Genomic DNA, 16246 nt, shown 5'->3' on the forward strand with positions numbered 1-16246 from the left:
TCCTGTTCCAAGATGCCGGCAACTCCTTCCAAAGTAGCCAAAGCCTTCGGGGGGCCCTACGGAAGATGTAAAAAGATAACGGGGATCGGAGGGCGAGGGCGGTCGAGGCAACAGCCTTAAAGTAACGAGTCGAGTCTAGTAAAAACGCTCAAACATGCGGCAACAATCTGTAATCGATCAGTCCTGGACGCCGCGGGAACACAGCTCGCCAACGTACCTCCAACTGCAACTCCTTGTCTTTGGCTTTGTTCACCTCGTCGTTGACGGCCTGCGCAAGGTTCGCTCCGATGGCCTGGGAGCCACCAGCCCTCCGCGCGAATGGCCATTGGGAATACTCGGCCAAGAGTTCGTCCACCTGGGCAAAGGCACGTTCGCGCGCCTCGTGGCTCATCGTGACCAGGGCGTTCTCGAGGACGTTGGCGGCGTACGCGGCACACACCATGATGATGGTCCGCAGGTAGCGGAACTCGGCATCTTCGGGGAGCCACTGGTTGGCAGGGAGGATCACAGTGCGACTGCTGCAGACGTTGCGTACACGGCGATTGAGATCGTCCTTCGCACCACCATCCGCGACCGGATGGGTGGCCATGTCGAAGAGGAGGAAGTTTCGTTTTTCAGTCCGGAGAATGCCCTTATCCACGAGACCCTTCGCCAGGCGTTCCCGGACCTGTTTTAGTTGATAGCCGATTTTCATCAAGTTCCACGTCTCGCCTGCAATCCGTCGGCCATTAGCATACAGGACCGGAGACCAGATCAACCGCATACGCACCGCTCATCAGATCGATCCAAGAATTCACGCTCATCTTCTCACTCGATTTCATCATCTTCAGCGCCTCGTCCAGCAAGACCTCACCCGTCAACGTATCGTCCACCACCTCGATTACACGGTCGGCCAGAGGGAACCGTCGACGGGAAGAGTCCTTCTGCATGCTGATCCGGCCGCGAAGAGCCAATTCGATGACTATACAGCCTCGCAGGGCGTATGAAATGTTCTCGTTCCAGAAAGACAGATAACCCTGTCACCGACCAAGACCACGTCAGCAAGTGACCAGCGACGACGCCGCGCACGCTCGCGCGTCCGGACCGACCTCACTCACCTGTTTGTCTTTCAATCCCAGCAGCAGAATCTCCTCCATGAGGGTCAGCTTGGGCTGTTTGCTTCGCTCCTCCGTCTCGCTGAGATCGCGGGGATCAAACGCAATCTTGTGGCCATTTTCCGAGCTGGTGAAGGAGGTCTCGGGGATACGGTCCCCGAGAGCAGAACCATTCCGAGACACGGGTGACGAGACACGGCTATCATCATTCTCGTCTGCGCCAGCGACTCGACCGCCACCTCGTCGGCGAGTCAAGCCCCCGGCTGAGGCCATGAGAGGAAGAGCTGGATTGGGTGGGGAGGGAAGAAAGAGAGGGGAAGGACGACAGGTGAGACGCAAGGACGGGAATCTATGCCGCTCAGACTTGCGACATGGACCTCTATCGGGGAGCGAGGGAGGCAGAGGGGATGTCTGGTGGTGGCGGAGAGAGGTAGGAAGAGAGTTTTGCTGATTGACTGATTGATTATTATGGATGATCTGGCGGAGCGGGAAATTGTCAGGGGTGGGAGGAAAGATAGGCCGAGACAAGGGGAAAAATTCGGGCACCCGAGATGAAAGGGACGATCAATGGACGGGGGAAGAGGGTCCCGACGACGAAGAAGCCGAACAATGCGACGCAGCGAGGATGAGAAGAAAACGGTCGGAGAGAGTAGAGGAGAAAGGATAAGAGAGGTGGTGGTGATGGTGGTGGACAGAACAAAAGAGGTGTTTCTGGCTATCTGGCGCACGGCTGAGTTGGGCTTAGCGCGCAGACGGTCGGAGCCGCATCGGAACAATTCTTTCAACTCAAGGGAACATTACTATCGGAGTATACAGGTATATAGGTATGATATCAGACGGATATTCACGTTATTGTAGGTCTATATTCCTATATCTCATATCCAATGGATAGTAGATCGACACAGATGGTCATGCCACGGGAGACTCCCCGTTGTACGCCGAGGTGGCTACATGAGGTATACGGAGTACGCGCGGCACGCAGAACAGAATGGACAATTGCATTCAAGGTGATATACACGATATAAGGGTCACAAAAAGCACCGGCATGGATCAGCATACAAGTAGCGTCCTCGACTACTCGGACAGTCCCGGTCGATGCACGCCAACATCCCTTCTTTTCTATCTAGCCCTCCATTCTCCGGATGTGGTATTACGTATTTAGTGGGCTAGTTGTCGTTAGTACTGTGTCTGCAAGAGAGAGTTCCAGATCATCGGAAGGACTCACCATCGGGCTGAGCAAGGATGTACTCAACAGCCTTGTCAACTGTGCGGGAAACTCATCAGCATCGCCTCACTCAAACATCGATAACAACATAGGTTTCTCCCAAACTTACCACTGTGGATGGCATCCGCCTCCTTGTCGGGGATCTCAATGCTGAACTCCTATATCATCATCAGTACCGATCAACCACCACCGCCACCAAAACAACAACACAAGTAGAAACATACCTCCTCGATGGCCATCACAACCTCGACGGTATCCAGGCTGTCCAGTCCAAGGTCGTTCGCAAAGTGAGAGGCGCCGTTGATCTGTGTCATTCGAGTACGTTAGGAATAGGTTCCATCTGGCTGGGAGTCCCTCTCTCGACACCATTCGGGTGCATGTGCGCATCAAGTGCGCCAAAAAGGGTTTCCGAACGGACTAACCTTGCTAGCATCGGAGACCTAATCACATTCACACTCAGTTAGCCATCGTGCTCTTTCTCGGTGTTCCCCATGGGAAACCCGGTTTCCCTCGGTCAACCCCCCGAGACACGCGAACCGACGTACCTTGTCAAAGTTCTTCAGCAGGTTGACTATCCGGCCCTCAACCTCCTCCTTGTTCAGACCGGCAGGAGCGGAGTAGGAGCGAACGGCCTGGAAGGCGAAACGAGGAGCGAATTGAGCCGGTCGAGCGACGGGAGAGCTGCGAATCTGGAAGGCAGCGGGAGCCCTGACGGCACGAGGCACGGAGGCCCGGAGAGAACGGACAACGGCGGCACGGAACATTGTGACAGAGAAAGAAAAAGAGAGAATCTCGGAGGCGATTGAGATGGAGGACGGTTGGGTGGTTGTAGGGGTGGATGGGAGAGCGACGAGAGGGAGGACAATCGGGGATGACGGATGTAGACGAGAAAGACGAACTGAACGAGTTTCGCGGGCGGCTCGCAAAATCCTGCGGGCCGGCCAATCACAGGGCGGCAGAAAGCAATGAGGTAAGCCGCCCTCTGCAAACCACCTCAAACACCCATCTTCCTCCCTCCGTCCCATCACCACCACCACGACAATTGACTCCCCTCTCCCCTCTCTCCCATTGCTCTTCCACCCTCCCTTCACCCCTCGCCTACTCACTCGCAATGGCCTCCTCCACGTCCATGGTGAGGTTGGTCGCCTCCCGTCGCCCTGTCGCTACAGGCTTGACCTCGTCCTTCCGTCCCTTGACCTCCACCGCAAACTTCTCCTCCTCGGTCACCCGGGCCGCCACGCCTGCTGGTCCCCCTCAGCCCGGTTTCCGTCTGGCTCCCCCGAGAAAGTGGGATCAGCCCACGGAGAGCTCGCTGGACAAGGCTACCAAGTACTTCCTGTTGGCCGAGATGTTCCGCGGCATGTACGTCGTGCTGGAGCAGTTCTTCCGACCACCGTAAGTCGCCCACGTCCCATGCATCGTATCATCGCCGGTGATCCTGGCCACCCCTCTGCGGGCCCCCATGACCGCAAGCCCATTTCGATTCAGATCCAACCCATTGAGCCACAAAACTGACATCTTTGCGCGATTAGCTACACCATCTTCTACCCCTTCGAAAAGGGCCCCATCTCTCCCCGGTTCCGTGGTGAACACGCCCTGCGTCGCTATCCCACCGGCGAGGAGCGCTGCATTGCCTGCAAGCTCTGCGAAGCCATCTGCCCCGCCCAGGCCATCACCATCGAGGCCGAAGAGCGTGAAGACGGAAGCCGTCGGACGACCCGTTACGATATCGATATGACCAAGTGTATCTACTGCGGTTACTGCCAGGAGAGCTGCCCCGTCGATGCGATTGTTGAGAGTGAGTGTAGTCGCGATCGGTTCATGGCGATTTTGGCTAACATATTTTCTTCTCAGCCTCCAATGCGGAATACGCCACCGAGACCCGTGAAGAACTGCTGTACAACAAGGAGAAGCTCCTCGCCAACGGTGACAAGTGGGAGCCTGAAATCGCCGCCGCTGCCAGAGCTGATGCTCCCTACCGTTAAGACATGTCACATAGCATGAGGGTGCTGTAGGGGATGGTCTATATTCGGCTCTCCGCCGACAACCACATGGAGAAAAATACTTTCAGAGCGAAATAGAGATGGAGTTTTCCCATCCAACGATATCCAGGTCCTGGACCTCGGTCTCCCACTTTGTACATAACTAACGCTGGCCTGCTTATTATCTCATGTACTAGTCGGGTTCGCAGGAGATTCCAGTCCCTGGAACTCCGGCTTTATTATTTTGTTTGATGTTGGAGGATATGCAGGGCTTTCTTTTCTTTTTTGTTTTTGTTAGGGACTAAATTCAGAATCTTTCCTTTGTCGAGGGCATTCATCTACCCACTAGTATCTACCTTACTTCAGACCACTCGACCAAGAAACTCCTAGATTTGATATCAACAGGAAATCGCTGCCTATGCACATATGCACAAATCAAGAAAATCAGCAGGTAAACCCCCAAATGGCACCTAAACACCAGATCTCCAGGACCCGCCCTCCATCTTTTTTCTGTGCATGTCGAACCTCTGGTCTTGTCAGCCATACGGTCCCTCGAGGTACATACACCTTCGAAGTTGTTATTACAGTTTTCCTCAACAACGTCGCTCTTATTTCTTCTTGCCGCCGACCTTGGCCTTGAAGCTGCCCTCAAAGCCAGGTCTCGCCTTCTTCTTCCCACCGGCGGCCGGTTTCTTGCCTTTGTTGCCCTTGTCTTCCCGCCGTTTCCGGAGGTTCTCTTCACGCTTCTGTTGTTTCATGTCTTTGCCCTTCTTCACGGCCTCTAGCCGCTCCTTCCACTCGCGCTCCGACTTCTTCTTGGCCGACTCCTTGCGCTTCAGGGCCTTCTTCAGCAGCGAGGTGTCGTCCCGCACGCGCTCGCCATGAGCACGCTTCTTAGCGTTCAGCCACATGTCCTTCTCCTCCAGCTCGGCGCGCTTCTCCTCGTCCAGGCTGGCCAGGCGCGCCTTCTTGGCCTCGGCGGCCTTGAGGGCGGCGGCCGGGTCACGCGGACCGTGGTGCTTGGGCTGATCGCGCACATTGCTGAGGCTGGGGTCCGCGTGCTGACCGTCCGCGAAGACGACCCGGCCAAAGGCGAAGTTGTTGTTGGAGGAGACCGATTCGGCCGGAGAGCGCGGCGACGCGAGCAGGGATCCCGAGCCGCCCGGTGAGAACCGCCGGGCGATCGCCTCGTCCCGCTGTCTTTGTTCCTCTTCCTTGGCCTTCTGTCGGAGCAGTTTCTTGTGGGCTTTGCGCTGTTCGGCCTTTTGTCGTCGGGCTTCGATGAGCTCCTGGCGGTTCCGTGCCGGCTGGCCGTTCAGGCCATCGGCATGACGCGCAGCACGAAGTTCATCGAGACGTTTCTGAAGACGCTGCTTCAGCTCCTCCGGCGTGGGTTTGAGAGGTTTAGCATCGGTAGATGAGGTCTTGGAAGCGTCACTGGGAGCGGTCGGTGGAACAATGGATGATATCGAGGAGCTGCCGGAGTGGGAATTGGAGGCATCAAAGTTGGGAGAGTTGGGGGCCGAAGAGGCCGACGACGTCTGGTCGGGATTGAACTCCAGGGAGAGGCCCTCGGCAGCAGCTTCTTCTCCATCGACCTCATCATCATCCTCAGCCTCCTTGGACGGTTGCTCCTTCTGGGTGGGCTTGTCGTTCTTGGACTTGGGTTCGGACTTTTGTTGCGTGGTCTCAGTCTTGCCCTTGCTCTGCTGTTCAAGTTTGGCCTTCTTGGCAGCATCTTTGGCCTTGCGCTTCTCTTTCTTTTCGGCGGTCTTCTGCGCCTGCTTCTCTTCTTTCTGTTTGAGGGCTTCGGCGTCCTCGGGTTTTTGTTCTGTGCCTTCGGCTTGCTTCTGTTTCTTCGACTTCAGTTCGCCTCGCTTGAGCCCTTCTTTGGGCTTTTCGGTGCCGGTTACTTCTTCGTCATCGGATGAGCCGGGCTCGGATTGGCCCTCCTCCTCACGCTTGCGTTTCCGCGCGTTCTCGTCCATCACGTCTTTGGCGGTTTTGGCAGAGTCCGGATCCAACTTGGCTCGTTTGGCTTCCCTAGCTTCCGCTTTGGTCTGCTTTTTGCGCTTCCACTGGTCCTGTTCGAGGAAGTCTGGTCAGCGACGCCTGAGGCAGAACGGTGGGAGCAGAAAAGCGAGGGACGAAGACCCCAGCCACAGGTCTTGCGCTAAACCAGACGAAAGAAAAAGAAGATCACGAGAATCACATACACTGTTCTCCTCGCCATAGTACAATTTTGCGGGAATCAGCTCCATGAGGCCAGCGAAAGCCTCGGAATGGCCTCGCAGACGTTCCTGATAAAAAAGGCGTCAACATCCTGAGTGGGGTATACGGCGCGTGCACAGCAGCACATACCTCGATGTCGGCCATCCTAAAAGACAGATATTACAGGAGACCGTGCAGAGTTCCAACGGCACAATGCGCGTGCGATTCCTGGAGATTGATGGGGAGGGTCTGGAGGAGTCGGTCAGACGAGCGAAAGCAAGCCGGCGATACCTCGAAAAAATTGGGTGGACGGTTGAAATCTTGGCACCCACTTTTTCTCCGCTCGGCTCTCACCGCCTGCACAAATTTTTGCTTATCAAAGCGCTTACTACGGAGGGAGTATGAAAAGTCCTAGCAATGTTGCTTGAGCGTTGTTGGTAATTGGGAGAGTACTCACTCATGGTATTGTGTTCGGAAGCTTCTGTGTTGGGTAGATGTTTTGCTGAGTGAATATCAGATAATACCCCAGCCTCGACCAACTATGGCGAACTATATATTTTCAAATTACGCGGAGTCAGAACAATGACTTCACTCTTGTCATGATGGACTTTTTGATTTTTGTCTATTTACATCGCTGCTAGTTCTATTCTCTAATACCCTGTATAGGCATCTAGGCAAGTACTAATGCATGGAACGATATCACCCGAAAACAGCAATTGGGAACGTCTATAGTTCCGCACAAGTTAGTCGAGAATCAGTTTCTGGAAAGATGACGCTTACGATACGCCTGAGCCGGGATACCGTCTCTATGCTGCACTCGAGGACTCGAGCATATATACAATGTTGACATGGCCGCCTCTCTCTAGAGACAGGCCTGCATTATAACGCTCACAGCTGGACCTTCAAAGGATCTGGGATATCCAACCCCGGACACGCTTCACTGCGGACATCGGTGATATTATCATAAGGATGCGGAATAGTCCATATCAAATCGAACCTACTCATAATCAGTTCCGCAAACACGTCCATAGACGAGGAAGCATACCTCTTATCGGGGTATTGGGGAGCATGCTTATCCCCCAGGTCTCGCACGATCTTCTTCATCTGGCTATGCCGCCACGCAATCAAGATATTTCCAGACCCGCGGTACCGTTTCAATCTGCGCACGACACAGCGAACCTGCGTCGACTTGCACGACGTGTCGATGTCCAGGCCGAGGTCGTCCGCGAGTGGAAGGACTGTCTCGTACGAGCGGCGGTGTTTACCTCCTGCGCAGACAGACGTTAGTTGCAGCTCTGTGCGGCAGGGTGTGGAACGCAGGTACGTCGGCTGACTTTCGGCGCCAGAATGTGCCGGATGTTGTAGGCGGACTGTGCGCCAAAGACATCGCGCAGGCATTGTGCGCGTTTGAACCCGTCCGCGTTGAGGCCGTCGTCGGCTGGGTCGTCGGGTTTTTCGCCGTGGCGGATGAGGTATATAGTTGGATGGTGGGATGCTGCGGCGAAGACGGATGAGAGCGAGGCGAGGAGGGTATATAAGACTAAGGCTGTTGTGGGATGCATTGTCGGGTTAAATGGTTGGAGTCGGTGGAACGAGTGGAGGTGGTCTTTCTAGGGATACAATCGATTGCAAGTCGCTGTCCTTGTGGGGATGTCCTGAAGAATGCTCGCGCGAGGCGTGGAATGATCGACCTTCTCCAAGGGGTACGTATCTAGATCTGTATAGCATCCCTAGATAGCGTACCTAGTAGTTACCTCCCGGGTAGGCAGGCACCATGCCAGAGACATGGTCGTGTGCCAATCGTAGAAGGAGGTCATCAGGTAAGGTTGAGCTGCATGCATGAGTTGAAGCGGTTGTCATTGAAGCATCACGTTCTCGATGTTGTGTACCCTCGAGGTAACCTTGCGTTCACCAGCCACAGCTGGTCAGCCGTCCAGACGGATCACAATCACGACCAATCCACATGCCGATATAGTCACATCAGATCCATGGATGTCACACGGAGGATTTATGGAATTAGGCATGCGGGTGTCTACCAGATTTCGAAAGATGTTGCGTGGGAGAAGTATACTTTGTGCGACGGTCCCTTTCTGTGCAGAATTTAGATTCAGGAGACTTCTCGACGGGGTTGACCTCGTAATTTTTGAAGATGGTTTGTCTTGAAACGTGCGGCATCTATATAGTACTAGATATTGACTTGCTCCCAGTGACTTGTATAGCCAGGATTATCGTCCAGTATAAAAAGACCCATAACGCTCTACATACCCATGTCAGAAAACCACACAGAACACTAGCGCTACAACACGTAAACGGTAGGGCACACGCGAGTTAAAGATAATTAGAAGTGATGTTTCCATCGAGCTCTTGGAGAAACCGAGAAAGACCAAAACTGGTCACTTCAGTCTACAGACAAGGCTAAGAGACCCTTTGGACAAGTAAAGTCCGGTCGCCATGTTGCTTTGTACGTTGCTCTGTCAGTCGTAGCCTACCGGTTGTCAACGGCAGTTCCCCTGCAATAGATCAGCGAGAGTCATTGCTTGAATCTTTGTTCCTGAAGCTAGAACTGAAGGCTCGGCCAAGGTAAGGCGGATTGAGTCCCAGACGGTTCCTTGACCTAGAGCTGGGCTAGAATCCGCCCGTCAAGGCCAGGCTAGTGCTCTTAGTGCTGATGAGCTTGATGCGGGCAGACATAGACTGTGAATGAGACTGGCCACTCATTTGAGAGGGGTACTGTGTTCCAATCTCATCTCGTGTAAGTGTAGACTAGTTTGGGTAAATGCAAGGACTGCAACATCAGGTGGGTAAGGTAGATATCTACATCGTTCAGCAGGGGCGGCATAAAATAATGCATTAAGCAGAATGTTGTCCGTTGATGCCGTACATTGAACGGTGGCACCTCCCACTGGAACAGCACGGAATGCATCCGGAAGAACCATGATGATAGGCAGTCGCGAGTCTGGTTCGTTGCTCCCGACTAGTCAGTTAGCGCCGATACCAAGAAAAAGTACGTAAGTTCGCCGAGCACTTACGCCCAACTGCGAAACAGCGGAGATGCTCAGAATATGGCTGCCTACCAGGTACTCCGTAGTAAGGTATTACCGCGGTACCTGGTGGAACGGAACTCGGCAACAGCGGAGGTTACCTCGATCGGAGTGAGCGGATCTCGTAAAAGTCCGAAAATAGAATATACGAAGTAGATGCCAGCTGAAAGGAACGAAAGTCGTTGCCTTGACTGAGAACAGCCGAAAGATCTTCGGGCCTTCTAGAATATCTCATTATGGCTTGCCTGCGGGATGACAGGGGCTTCATGCATGCTCAGCCTTCTCATGACGTTGATGGATCAGCCACGTTCTGTGGCTGTGTGTTGGTAAGGCGTGATGACTAACCCTGCATAAGGTTAGTGCTAGTACCGTCAGGTATGGTCATTCATTTCTCCCGTCGGCATCCGCATTCAGCGAGCCCACCATATAGAGAGATCTATACAGAAGGGAGGAATCATGATGAAAGGTTCTATCAGAAGGTCCTCTTCATGATGCCTAGGTAGAAACGGAGGCTTGCTTCCTCCTCGGAGTGGCCTGCGCCTCAACGCTGCACGTATACGACAAGGCTGTGCGCACAGCCACCCCGCGGGGCACGGATACCACGGAGTACGGAGTACAGGCTACAGCACACCGTAATCTTCACCACCGTCACCGTCAGAGCCGACTGCAGACAGTACAACAACAGGCGGTAAAGCTGGTTTGATGACGGTATGCTGATTATTTCCCTCGTATTATGGTGAGATCCGGTCGGTCGAATCATCCCTCTTGGCAGATGGAGCCGTGGTGGGGTTCGTCCATCAGGATTCAGCCCTGCGACGCCCAGATCATCTTATGCCAGTGGCCAAACCATCTGCTATAAAGGCTCCAACATTCCCACTGACTTCGTGGGTCATTCTCCTACCATCATCAACTCCCTCTTTGATTACCTCATTCCATCCCAACAAATCTCCTCCATACTAGACACCATGTCCGGCTACAACAACCAGTACAACCAGGGCTACGGCTACAACCAGGGTGGTTATCCCCCGCAGCAGGGTGGTTACTCCCAGGGTGGCTACGGTCAGTCCCAGGGTGGTAGCGCCAACGATTACTACGGCGGACAGCAGCCTCAGCATCACCAGCAGCACGGATACAACCAGTATGACCAGAGCCAGCAGGGTTATGGTCAGCAGCAGCAGTATGGTCAGCAACAATACGGTCAGCAAGGGTAAGTCATTCGCCCCTCCCGGCGTCACGTTATCGCCCCCTTCCCGAGGATATCATCTGACAGAACCTTGTATAGTCATGATCAACAGGCTCCCGGTGAAGCCCAGGAGGGCGAGCGTGGACTGATGGGCGCTTTGGCCGGTGGTGCAGCGGGCGGTTTCGCCGGTCACAAGGCCAACCACGGCTTCCTCGGAACCATTGGCGGTGCCATCATGGGAAGCATTGCGGAAGATGCCATCAAGAAGCACAAGAACAAGAACGAGGGTCCCCCCGAATACGGCAGCAACTATGGCGGCAGCCAGTATGGCGGCCCTCCTCCCTCCCACGGAGGCTCTAACAACGGCATGATGGACCAGCTGGGCAGCTTCTTCAAGAAATAAACGCATCGCTTCCGATCTTTTCTCGAGTGAACGCTTCGACTTCGTCATCATTCCTGGTTCTCTGGTTCTGGCATTCTATAATGTGGCTATGTGTACAAGTGTTGTTTTCGTTATCATTGCTGTGTATACCCGGCTGAAAGACTGTGATACTATACAGTGTGTTAGCTGTTTGATGTTTTGATATGATGAAATGAATGACTGCATGGATCTGCCTTCCGTCGTAGTGAAAGTGTTGCCGCCCCGAGGCCGTCCATCCAGAAACAATCGAGCCAGTTCAGCTGTCCGAATGGCGTATTCGAAGAGCACTGAATATCAAGATCCTGTCCGGAGTAACTACGTAGTAGTTGTTGTTTTCTTTCCTGGATGGGATATTCCCAGAAGGGGTTAGCGTAGTTTTTGTTGCCTGAGACCTAAGGCATACTGCCAAGCCAGCATCAAAAGTTCGAGCGGAAGAAGTCCCAGACACAAGAATCACCGGAGATAACCCCGACTCATACTCCCCAACACCACATCATGATTGTTCGGCAGTTGTGTGTGCGGCAGAGTAAGTCGGACCGATACGAATGCAGCGACTCATTTTCTTGAAGACCAGTGCTGACCCAGTCGCATCATAGGTCGCCAGCTTCTTGGGCTCCGCCAGACTCGCTTCCTGAACAGGCTGTATTCCACCGAGACGCTTGTCGAAACAGCAGTACAGACACCAATTGCAGAGCAAACTCCTCCCTCCGAATCGGCCCTGCAAGCGAGCACAGCGACGACCTCGGTACGGCGCGCCGCACAGGAGGCGTGGAAGAAGCGGGAACTCCGACGTGAGAATTACACCCAGAAGGGCTTTCGCGCACAGCCCGTCCATTGAGACCGTTGAAACTAACGTGTTTGTCTCAGGGAAAACCTTCCACCAGCTCGGTAGTGAAGTCGAAGATGTATATCAGCCAGAAGACCTCATTCGGAACCCTCCCAAACCCGCCGACATCTCCCTCGAACTGCTCCTCGCCAACCAGACGCACCTCGGACACTCGACATCCCGCTGGAACCCGCAAAACTCGCGCTACATCTTTGGTATCCGAGACGGTGTCCACATCATCTCGCTGGATGTGACCGCCGCCTACTTGCGCCGTGCGGCCAAGGTGGTGGAAGAGGTCGCCGCTCGGGGCGGCTTGATCCTGTTTGTGGGTACTCGGAAGGGCCAGAAGAGATACGTGGTGAGAGCCGCAGAGCTGGCAAAAGGCTACCACATCTTCGAGCGCTGGATCCCTGGTAGTCTGACCAACGGCCAGCAGATCCTGGGCCACTGCGAGACCAAGGTCGTGAACGGCTTGGACGAGGAGTTGCCCAAGTACAAGGAGCTGTTGGCCGATCGTCCGGTTCTGAAGCCAGATCTTGTGGTATGCCTGAACCCTCTCGAGAACGTCGTCTTGCTGCACGAGTGTGGCCTGAACAACGTCCCGACCATCGGCATCATTGACACGGACGCTGACGCCACCCGTGTCACGTACCCCATTCCCTCGAACGATGACAGTCTGCGCGCTGTCGGCTTGATCGCTGGAATCCTCGGAAGAGCTGGTGAAGCCGGACAGCTGCGGCGGCTAGAGCAGGCAGAGAAGGGAGTCTACACGTACCCTCCCGTCAACTCCCAGGAGCTCAAGGCGGAGTCTGAGCAGAGCGAGAAACCCAACGAACAATAGAAACGTGTTGAGTTTGCTTTCCTCTTTGTTTGTGTGCTTTGCCGACGAGCGATTACTGGAATCATCACGGGTCTGTATTGTATAAAACGCTGTAAATTTGGTCGCTTCTTTCTGGTGTTATAATTGATGTATTAAGAGCATGATTAGAATTGGATTATTTCCCACAATCACTTGTACACCATGTAGTTTCGGGGCAACATTGACTGATATTGATTGGCATGATTGTGTCTCGATATCCTTTTCACCCACGACAGGCAAGACAACACAAGAATGGAAATGGTGAAAGATTGTCTATCGATGCATCTTCTATAAACTCCTACCATCCTTCCACTATAATGACCAATTCCATCTAGCACTTCAAAATATACACCTCACGGCCACGGCTGTCTCTTCCCTTATACTCGACGGTCTTTCCAACGTCCGAGACAACCCGTCTCTCATCGTTGTTGTGAAGGATGATATCCAAGTCCTTCCAGGCGGGAACGAACCCACTGTGTTCATCGCGGGCGAAGCCAACAATTACCCTGTCCTCTGTCGAACGGTACGTGATGGTATACTGCGAAACGCTCGAGTTGACCGAGATGCCGTCGTCCTCGAACCACGTCGTCGAGAACACATTGTCATGGGAGCTGCCGCGGGGAGGGAAGATCTCGACTCCTCTGTAGTCGTCAACCTCCTCCACGGCCACAGACGCGGCAGTGTCATCGCCAGGGACCCGCGTCTGAACGGATTTGCCCACGGGGATCGCGCCGCCGACCCGCGCCATCAGGGGAATGCTCTTCTTCCATTCGGAGGGCACTTCCACCCACTGCCCGGACGCATAGTACGTGTACGGCGCGTTCATGTTCACATAGCCGTAGTCGAACGTGTCGTTCGACTTGCGCGGCAGGTACATCTTGCCCACGCTGACGCCGGGTTGGTACACGCCGCCGACAAGAATGGTGTCGCCGAACCAGTACTGTTCGTCGCCGGACTTCAGCACCGGCGTCCAGACCTCCGGGTCGGATTCGTATCCCCAGCCGACCCAGCGCTGCGGAGGAGACGCGGACCGGTGGCTCTCCAGGCCGAGAGAGTAGATGTATGGGAGGATCTCGTATCGGCGCTTGATGGTGTCCCGGATCAGTGGGGTGATTTCCGGGTACATCCATGGCTCGATGACCTCGCCGACGGAGCTGTTTCCGGGCGAGGTCTTAAAGCAGTTGATCGCGAATCGGGGCGAGTGGATCCCCAGCTGCACCCAGCGGAGGAGGAGCTCGGGAGATGGCTGAGGACCTGATGGGAGGTTAGTGTTTACCTTCTAAGGGACAGTCCACTTTGCGGGTAGAGTCTTACCTTCGAATCCGCCAATGTCATGGCCCTCACACTATCAAGACGATGGTCAGCAAATATTAGACTCCTGGGGAGAAAAATCTCACCTGCATCAGGGACATGCCCGAGTTGAGAGACAGCGCATTCGCGCCCTTCATACTCTCCCAGCTGGTAACATTGTCACCGCTCCAAGTGCTAGCCGCATACCGCATTGTGCCAGCGGTGGCACTGCGAGTCAGGACAAAGGGTCTGTTCTTGGGTTCCATATCGCGAAGTGCATCGTGAGAAGACTTGCCCATGAGCTCTGTGTGCATCGCACGGCCCCACAGCCCAACGGACTTGTCTTTACTCTGTCTCTTCACGGCCTCCGAAACAGTCGGCTCATCGAGGGCCAGCTGCCAGTCGTCGTTGGGAAGCGTGTACTCGTTGTTGTCGTTCCACATGGCGTCGATCCCGGCGCGCTTCAGGCTCTGCACGCCGTCGTACCACCACTTGAAGGCATACGCCGAGGTGAAGTCGATGTGGCATCCATCGCCTCCAGTGGCCCCTCCAGCGCTCCACAGCCGCATGTAGCCCGGTTCGTTGGACGCGGGATCCTTGAAGAACCCGTTGCCGTCGACGAGCTTCTGGAAGTCCGGATGCGACGCGAGAAGGAACGGCTTGATGTTCGACAGAAGACGGATGCCGCGGGCATGATACTTGGCAGTCCATTCTTCCGGGTTGGGGAACCGGTATTTGTTCCAGGTGAAGACGTTGCGGACCTTGGGCTCCGTCTCTGCAATCGAGTATCCCGAGCTCATTTGATGGGCGGAGCAGGGGATACCGTGCTCCTTCAGCTTGTCCGCAAACTCCATGAGCGCCTGGTGGGCCGGCGGCTCGTCCAGCATCGTGTACTTGTATCCGCCAGAGATGTACCCATAGGCCCAGCGGGGCACGAGGAGCGGGAAGCCCACGAGCTCAGCGTACGACCGCACAACATCGCGAAGCGTCTTCCCGACGATCATGTACTGCTCAAGACCGCCGTAGTCCTGCCGGTACACCTTGAAGTGACCCCAAAGCCCGTCCACCTCGGACCCAACCGACCAGGATCCCCGGCCATGGGTCGTGGAAAAGATCGCAACACAGCCCTTGGGGGTGGCCTTGATCAACAGCGGAATATGCTTGTATAGCGGATCGGTGTTGTACACATCGTATCCGAAGCTATCTGTCGCGGAGAGTTGGAAATGGCGGCCGCTCAGGTCCATTGGTGCTCTTTTCTCTCCCAGTCCGACGTGGAGCGCATTGCGGTCGTGCTCGCTGTAGTATGCGATGCCGTCTGCATCCGCGACGTAAGAGCGCAGTGGCAGGTCGCGGTGCAGGGGCTTGTCTTCGCCTGTCCATGACAGTGAAACTACCGGGGTATGCGCCCACTCTACCGACGCCGTAACCCCGCCGACTTCGATCGTCTTCTGCGCGGCGCCGGAGGTTGTGGATACATGAACATTGTCGAGATTTGTCTCTGGTTTCGTCACGCTTGGATACGGAGGGAGAGGATGGTCTTGCGAGGTGAATGTGACGCGGAAGAGGTTCTCACGGATGGCCTCTAAAGAAAAATCAAAGTGCTGTTTGCTGGCACCGCTTGAGCGCAGATTCACCGCAGCTTGAGACGCAGCAGCAGCAGCTTCTTGATATCCTTTGGGACAATATTCTTTCTGCGGCATGGTTGCAAGCGAGTAACGACAATGGATTCAACAGTCACCTACGGACATGGACAAGAATTGAAGCTATATTTCAATCATTATCGCTCAATCCATCCCCCTCCAAGCTGTGGGGTCACATCCCCTCATTGTCGTAAGTACGAGGGGGAGAGATCGGTCTTCGGGGCTGATCTCCGACATGACAGTATCCCCAGATCTAGATGCTTCAGGAGGTTGTCGGGGTTGACGGCCGAACGCCGAAAGCCAAAGCCAACTAACGTTAAGGTTGCCCCACCTCCGCATGCTTTTTCTCCACGTTGGGCGGTTCATTGGACAAGCAGCGTCGGATGTTCGCCGAGGGAGTCGTGGTCTATGCCTCTTCTGTGCGACTGTACGACGCGGACCGTGAGCGACTCCAGCCATGCCATCCCCGTATCC

The 16246-nt window shown here is 54.8% G+C and overlaps 8 protein-coding genes across 8 annotated transcripts; 3 read left to right on the plus strand and 5 right to left on the minus strand.

The window, feature by feature from the left end:
* Nucleotides 1-116: 116 nt before the first annotated feature.
* ATEG_02959 (GOLPH3/VPS74 family protein) lies at nucleotides 117-1367 on the minus strand (the record flags this gene model as incomplete). The annotated part of the gene is made up of 4 exons (XM_001212137.1): nucleotides 117-167; nucleotides 218-711; nucleotides 770-1016; nucleotides 1098-1367. 4 exons carry the CDS (start codon nucleotides 1365-1367, stop codon nucleotides 117-119), a joined length of 1062 nt encoding a protein of 353 aa, XP_001212137.1.
* An 885-nt stretch (nucleotides 1368-2252) lies between these two features.
* On the minus strand, nucleotides 2253-3083 carry acpA (acyl carrier protein; the record flags this gene model as incomplete). Its single annotated transcript, XM_001212138.1, has 5 exons — nucleotides 2253-2260; nucleotides 2320-2358; nucleotides 2429-2477; nucleotides 2544-2624; nucleotides 2865-3083. 5 exons carry the CDS (start codon nucleotides 3081-3083, stop codon nucleotides 2253-2255), a joined length of 396 nt encoding a protein of 131 aa, XP_001212138.1.
* Nucleotides 3084-3430: 347 nt separating this feature from the next.
* On the plus strand, nucleotides 3431-4304 carry ATEG_02961 (NuoI/complex I 23 kDa subunit family protein; the record flags this gene model as incomplete). Its single annotated transcript, XM_001212139.1, has 3 exons — nucleotides 3431-3714; nucleotides 3852-4117; nucleotides 4174-4304. 3 exons carry the CDS (start codon nucleotides 3431-3433, stop codon nucleotides 4302-4304), a joined length of 681 nt encoding a protein of 226 aa, XP_001212139.1.
* A 605-nt stretch (nucleotides 4305-4909) lies between these two features.
* ATEG_02962 (putative 60S ribosome biogenesis protein Rrp14) lies at nucleotides 4910-6677 on the minus strand (the record flags this gene model as incomplete). The annotated part of the gene is made up of 3 exons (XM_001212140.1): nucleotides 4910-6385; nucleotides 6518-6601; nucleotides 6663-6677. 3 exons carry the CDS (start codon nucleotides 6675-6677, stop codon nucleotides 4910-4912), a joined length of 1575 nt encoding a protein of 524 aa, XP_001212140.1.
* A 723-nt stretch (nucleotides 6678-7400) lies between these two features.
* Nucleotides 7401-8074, minus strand: ATEG_02963 (putative phosphoglycerate mutase family protein; the record flags this gene model as incomplete). The annotated part of the gene is made up of 2 exons (XM_001212141.1): nucleotides 7401-7780; nucleotides 7837-8074. The coding sequence occupies 2 exons, from the start codon at nucleotides 8072-8074 to the stop codon at nucleotides 7401-7403; spliced, it is 618 nt and encodes a 205-aa protein (XP_001212141.1).
* A 2444-nt stretch (nucleotides 8075-10518) lies between these two features.
* On the plus strand, nucleotides 10519-11139 carry hel10 (putative high expression lethality protein Hel10; the record flags this gene model as incomplete). Its single annotated transcript, XM_001212142.1, has 2 exons — nucleotides 10519-10760; nucleotides 10836-11139. The coding sequence occupies 2 exons, from the start codon at nucleotides 10519-10521 to the stop codon at nucleotides 11137-11139; spliced, it is 546 nt and encodes a 181-aa protein (XP_001212142.1).
* Nucleotides 11140-11652: 513 nt separating this feature from the next.
* Nucleotides 11653-12824, plus strand: ATEG_02965 (mitochondrial 37S ribosomal protein uS2m; the record flags this gene model as incomplete). The annotated part of the gene is made up of 3 exons (XM_001212143.1): nucleotides 11653-11683; nucleotides 11754-11948; nucleotides 12025-12824. The coding sequence occupies 3 exons, from the start codon at nucleotides 11653-11655 to the stop codon at nucleotides 12822-12824; spliced, it is 1026 nt and encodes a 341-aa protein (XP_001212143.1).
* A 349-nt stretch (nucleotides 12825-13173) lies between these two features.
* ATEG_02966 (putative alpha-glucosidase) lies at nucleotides 13174-15832 on the minus strand (the record flags this gene model as incomplete). The annotated part of the gene is made up of 3 exons (XM_001212144.1): nucleotides 13174-14096; nucleotides 14157-14187; nucleotides 14240-15832. 3 exons carry the CDS (start codon nucleotides 15830-15832, stop codon nucleotides 13174-13176), a joined length of 2547 nt encoding a protein of 848 aa, XP_001212144.1.
* Nucleotides 15833-16246: the final 414 nt, after the last annotated feature.

The sequence above is a fragment of the Aspergillus terreus genome, genomic scaffold, assembly GCF_000149615.1.
Source record: "Aspergillus terreus NIH2624 scaffold_4 genomic scaffold, whole genome shotgun sequence".
NCBI lineage: Eukaryota > Fungi > Ascomycota > Eurotiomycetes > Eurotiales > Aspergillaceae > Aspergillus > Aspergillus terreus.